The sequence below is a fragment of the Chelonia mydas genome, chromosome 1 (assembly GCF_015237465.2).
Source record: "Chelonia mydas isolate rCheMyd1 chromosome 1, rCheMyd1.pri.v2, whole genome shotgun sequence".
In the NCBI taxonomy this organism is placed as follows: Eukaryota; Metazoa; Chordata; order Testudines; family Cheloniidae; genus Chelonia; species Chelonia mydas.
In genome coordinates this window covers 291,528,190-291,533,698 of record NC_057849.1, presented here as the reverse complement: position 1 = coordinate 291,533,698, position 5,509 = coordinate 291,528,190, and the positions used below count along the sequence as shown (strand labels likewise).

Sequence of the window (5,509 nt, the reverse complement as noted above, 5' to 3'; positions counted from 1 at the left end):
GTGACCCGCACTGGGTCACTCCGAAGCTCCAGAAACTCAGGCAGCAATGCTGACTTTGCCCTCAGTTCAGGTGTCATTGAGCCCAGCACCAGAGAGGCAGCATGGTACTGGAGCTTTGGTGGTACCTTCCATGCCGGCAGTTTTTCTTCAGCTATAGACCTACTGTCACTGTTGATACAAGCATCTCTGGTGATACAAGAGCCAACTGCACTGGTAGGAAGAAAAGAAGAGGCTACCAGTTTTACCTTGGTACTATGTAAAGGGAAACCAGCCATGATGACCCAGTCCCAGTCTTCCCCACTTCAGCACTGGTCCCTTGCCCCGGCGGGTACCACTTCTCCCTGATCTCCAAACAGACACCTCAGAGTTGGAGGCAGAGGCGGAGTTATATATCTCCTGCAGGAGCCGGCACCGGTGTATAGCTTGGCACTACCCTGCGATGGGGCCAGGCCATTGCATTGGCTGCATGGCCTCTTGGGCAGTGGCAGATGCCGGTACAGTGGCCCTTCTGGAACCTGTGGGCTTTCCCCCTGTGCAAGGCCCTCAGTCAAGATGCTTATTTCCACATTTTGATATTTCAAGAACACAGAAGGTTCCTCAGGTTCGTCGTGAACTACATGCACTACCAATTCGCGGTTTTCCTTTTCGGCCTGTCGGCAGCCCCATGAGTGTTTACAAAGTGCATGGTGGCAGGGGGTTCAGGTTTACCCTTACCTCGATGACTGGCTGGTCAAAGGCCAGACCAGGGCCGAAGTGATGTCCAGCATATTTTTAATTCAGTTGACTTAACGGGACCTAGGCCTATTAATAAATGTGCAGAAATCTACTTTCTTCCCAATACAGAAGATAGAGTTCACTGGAGTGGTGCTTGACTCTGTCCAAGCCAGAACCTTCCTCCCAGAAGGATGGTTCCAGGCAATCATGATGATTACAGAGCACCGCAGAGATCAGTACAACAGTGCGGCGCATCACCCAAACCTAGGGTGACCAGATAGCAACTATGAAAAAATGGGACAGGGGATGGGGGGTAATAGGCACTTACATAAGAAAAAGTCCCAAAAAACGGGACTGTTCCTATAAAAATGGGACATCTGGTCACCCTACCCAAACCTCATGTCCCTCCACCTGACAGCCTGGAAGCTCCATGGCTAGACCCCACAGAACTAGCCTGCTCGGAGCAGGTCCACAAAGTTCTACTAGGAAGCAGGAAGCCATCCACCAGGACTAATTACCTCACAAAGTGGAAACGGTTCTCTATCTGGTCTTCCCAGAAGGGTGTCTCACCTATGCGATCATCACTGTCATTCGTTCTGTAATACTGCACTTAAAACAGCAAGGTCTAACTGTGGCATCTATTAGAGTCCACCTGGCAGCGAACTCAGCCTTTCATCTTTGGTGAATGGTCAATCCGTTTTTTCGAGTGACATCTTTAATCGTTTCCTTAAGGGCCATGAGAGGTTGTACCCCCAGGTGAGGCAACCAGTCCCCCCCGGGACCTCAACCTGGTTTTATCAAACCTCCCGCATTTGACCCATTGGCAACTTGTTCCCTGCTTTACCCATCATGGAAGATGACCTTCTTAGTGGCCATCACTTCGGCCTGAAAAGTTTCAGAGATCCGTGCCATCACGTCAGAGCTGCCTTACATGGTGTTCTTTAAGGACAAAGTTCAATTGTATCCTCACCTGGCTTTTCTTCCAAAGGTGGTTTTCCAGTTCCATAGAAATCAATCTGTCTTCCTACCAGACTTCTGTCCAAAGCGATATGCGAACAGGGAAGAACGGAGTCTCCACTCGCTAGTTGTTAGGCATGGTCTGGCTTTCTACATAGAAAGGACAAAACTGTTTCAAAAATCTACCCAACTGTTTGTAGCCATTGCACACAGGATGAAAGGTCTGCCTCTCAGCCCAGAGAATTTCATCATGGATCACATCATGAATCCGCACATTTTACGACCTGGCAGGGGTTCCTATCCTGCCTGTCCTAATGACTCATTCTGCAAGAGCACAAGCATCTCCAGCACTGTTTCTAGCACAGGTACCTATCCAGGACTTTTGTAGAGCAGCAACCTGGTCGTTGTGCACACATTTGCTTCTCATTACGCTATCACTCAGCAGGCTGGAGACGATGCTGAGTTTGGCCAAACTGTTGAAGTCAGCATGTCACTAAACTTTTGAATCCTCCACCTCTACCTATACAACTGCTTGGGAGTCACCTATAATGGAATGGACATGTGCAATCACTCAAAGAAAAAAGTTACTAACCTTTCCGTAACTGTTGCTCTTCAAAATGTTTTGCACATTCCAAGACCTGCTCTCTTACCCCAATTCAGAGTTGACTGGAAAGAAGGAACTGAGGGGCACAGGGTTGGCCAGGCCCTTTATACTGGTGCTAAGAGCATGCAGCACCAGAGGACGCCAAAGCTGATGCAACAGGTACCACTGAGGAGAAAATTGCTGGTAGCTGTGCTCAGGGTATGCACACACCTACATTGGAATGGACTTGTGCAACACATCTGGAAGAACAGTTACAGAAAGGCTAGTGACTGTTTTTTATTAATTGGTGGATTTGTGAATTGTTTAACAAAAATAATTAAGGAGCTGGTGGGATATACTTTTTCTTCACAAATCAAACTTAAATATATATAGCTTTACCAAATGATTATGGAACATGTGGTATAGTCCACAAACAACTCAGAGAGACTAATTGTTTGGGTGGTGCAAGGAGATATAGCAAGGAACAATGCGATGAAAGTAAGTAATGTTAAAAACAGACTATTGGAATGCCCTTTAAAGGGAGGTGCTTGACCCATTTTAAAAATAGACTGGACAAAGCTTTTGTCTATACTACAGAAAACAATGCTGCATTATGACTGCTATAGACACAATAAACTAAATGGAGCTTTTCTATCTGTCATTCCTTAGCTTCTATTAAATGTCTTTCCCAATGACTGGAATGATTTATATTGCAATTGATTACTTGACAGTCTCCCATTTTCAAGGAGATTTGACCTTTGGCCATTATGTTTGGCAATACACTTAGTGAGTATTAAGTGAAATATATGTTGTACGGTTGTGTATTATTCTGAACTGTGATGCTAAGGTTTTTGTATTATGTTTGCGTTATCATGAAATATGTGGTGACCACTTGTTCAAGAGAATAATCAGCATCAAATGTATATACCGAAAAATAAAAAAAATTATAGTTCCCTTAGTAGTGTAAATATACATGCTGCTGTATAGTGTGATCAAATCCTTAACTATTATTTATTTTAGTACTTATTATGGAGGTTGCCAGAGGTTTGGGGAATATAAAAATAGGAGTTTGGGGCAGATCTGGTGGCATGGAGTTGTCATTTAGCCACATCAGCTCCAAGATTGCAGGAGTAAGCCTACTTTCACAAAGTGCAACTTGGTGGATAATCTGTTTCTTTCTGTATTTCATGTTATACTTTCAAATAGAAAATAACATGAATCAAATGTTTATCTTTTGAAAAATCATGTATGTATTTTCTTTGTTGGAAGTTACTTCAGATTTGATCTAATGTTCATCAAAGTCAGTGGAAAGACTCCTATTGACTTCAGTGAGCTTTGGATCAGGCCCTTAGTCTTTAAGAATTTCTCTTTCCTGCAATGTTTTCATTCATGGCTTTGGTTCCACTTCAACTTACTTTTAGAGCAGCTCTGACTTGTCTTAGGTCTTTGACAGCTAATAAAAAACACTTTGATAAGAGTAGAATAAAAACTGATAGAATCATTTTAATTTTATTTTAATAAAAATGCTTTTATTTTAATTGAAGCATAAGTACTTCTGTAATATTGTTTAATTTTCAACTGCCTACTTTCTGAACAAAAACATTCTAATTTTTAAAAATAAAAAAAGTCCTTGATATTTACCAGAGTTAGTTCAGATTTCTCTCATTGTTTGCCATAAGTGTTTCTAATTATATTAAGTAGGTTAATAGAATCTCTTTCAGTTATGTAAGTATTTTTCCTTTTAAATTACCCTTTTATTTTTTTTCTAGGGCTTGTAAGTGATCAGCTGTGTGGTAAAGACCTGCCTGCTTTTACTGATCTATGTTCTACTAAGGCCAGCTCAACAGTAATGCAGCATCTTCTCCTGGGAGGAGGAAGAAAGTCACAACTGATAAGCTTAGAGTCAGCATTTGCTTCTTTCATTTGTACTAAGATCTTCTTTCTGATGCATTGTCCATTGCTTCCTTCTGAAATGTATAATGCCAGCACTGTGAAGGCACAGCAGTGAACAACTTGCTCTCAATTTCGGACAAAATCAGTATTTGGACCCAAACTATTTTATGTTGCCAACATGACTTTGTTTTCCTCTGGTTTTTTTTCAATTGCTTTTTTAATTATTATGAACTTGTTTTTGTCAGTGCATGATTCTGCCTTTTAGCATGGGAGGAAGAAGAATGGCCTTGGAATTAAGGAACTGGACCAGGGCTCAGAACTTGGCTTACTTCCTGGTGCTGCCAAAGACTTCCTGTGTGACTTCGGAGAAGTTGCTTAATGTCAGTGTGCCTCACTGTAAAATGGTGACGATAGAATTGCACTGTCTCACAGGGGTGTCATGAGGATAAATCAATAAATGGTGTTCAGAGGCTATAGCAATGTGGGGTCAAAATGGTATCTACATACCATCAAAGTGTCTTGGTTCATTCCATCTATGTTTGGTCCTGTGCACAGGGAGGGCCTTGAGCAGAGGCGCCACACTGGGGAGAGGGGGCATGGAGGGTCATGTGCCCCCCACCTCCCCACAAGTGTTGCTACTTGGCTTGTACTGAACATGCTCAGTAACATCGGCTGAAGCAGCTGCCCTCATTCCATCCCCCCACCTTCCACTATCAGCAGGTACAGGTGGTCTCTGGCCTTAAGTATTATCCAGTCACACTGGGGGAACACAGTTCTTTTCACTCCTGGGCCCTTTTCCACCTACATTGTCATGGTGGCAAACAGTTTTATCTGTGTGGATGGTTCTGAACAGCCTTTTCCAGTCTCAATGCTGGTGTAATTTCATTTGGTGGGTAGTCACAAATGCATGTGCAGTGGCCATCTGTCTTCCTGTGCTGCCTACAGCAAGGCCAATGATCAGCTCAACATGGCTGGTGATCACCAGTCCAGGGAACTGAAAGCTTAAGGTTGTTCCCTATGGCCCAGCATAGCAACTTGCCTGCCTTTAATCACTCAAGTTTTAAAATTTGGTTTATAGAAATAACGAACCATGTAAGTTTAATAAGAAGAAGGGGTTTTAAGTGGGATATTTTGAACTAATCAATTCTTTTTAAGTGGGTATGTGGTGAGAACTCGAAGCTGATCTTGATGGATTATCATTACTATCAAACATTTCAAGAATGCAAGAAACATAAATGATTATCATTACTTTATTGTCATAGCTTTTCTCCCAAAATAAGTAATGTGTCTTTAAAAATGGACTATGTCATCAAAAATACATGTTGAGTCTGATAATCTGCTGTCTTTTTCATTGTCATGTTA

General features: G+C 42.5%; 1 protein-coding gene across 1 annotated transcript in view; it reads left to right on the top strand.

Moving 5' to 3' along the window:
* Positions 1-4,621, top strand: part of ARID2 (AT-rich interaction domain 2) — a 186,326-nt gene extending 181,705 nt beyond the window's left edge. The window contains exon 21 of the mRNA XM_043548815.1: positions 4,024-4,621. Coding sequence (XP_043404750.1) covers positions 4,024-4,036 — 13 coding nt within the window. The 3' untranslated portion in view covers positions 4,037-4,621. The remainder of the gene's footprint in view (positions 1-4,023) is intronic.
* Positions 4,622-5,509: the final 888 nt, after the last annotated feature.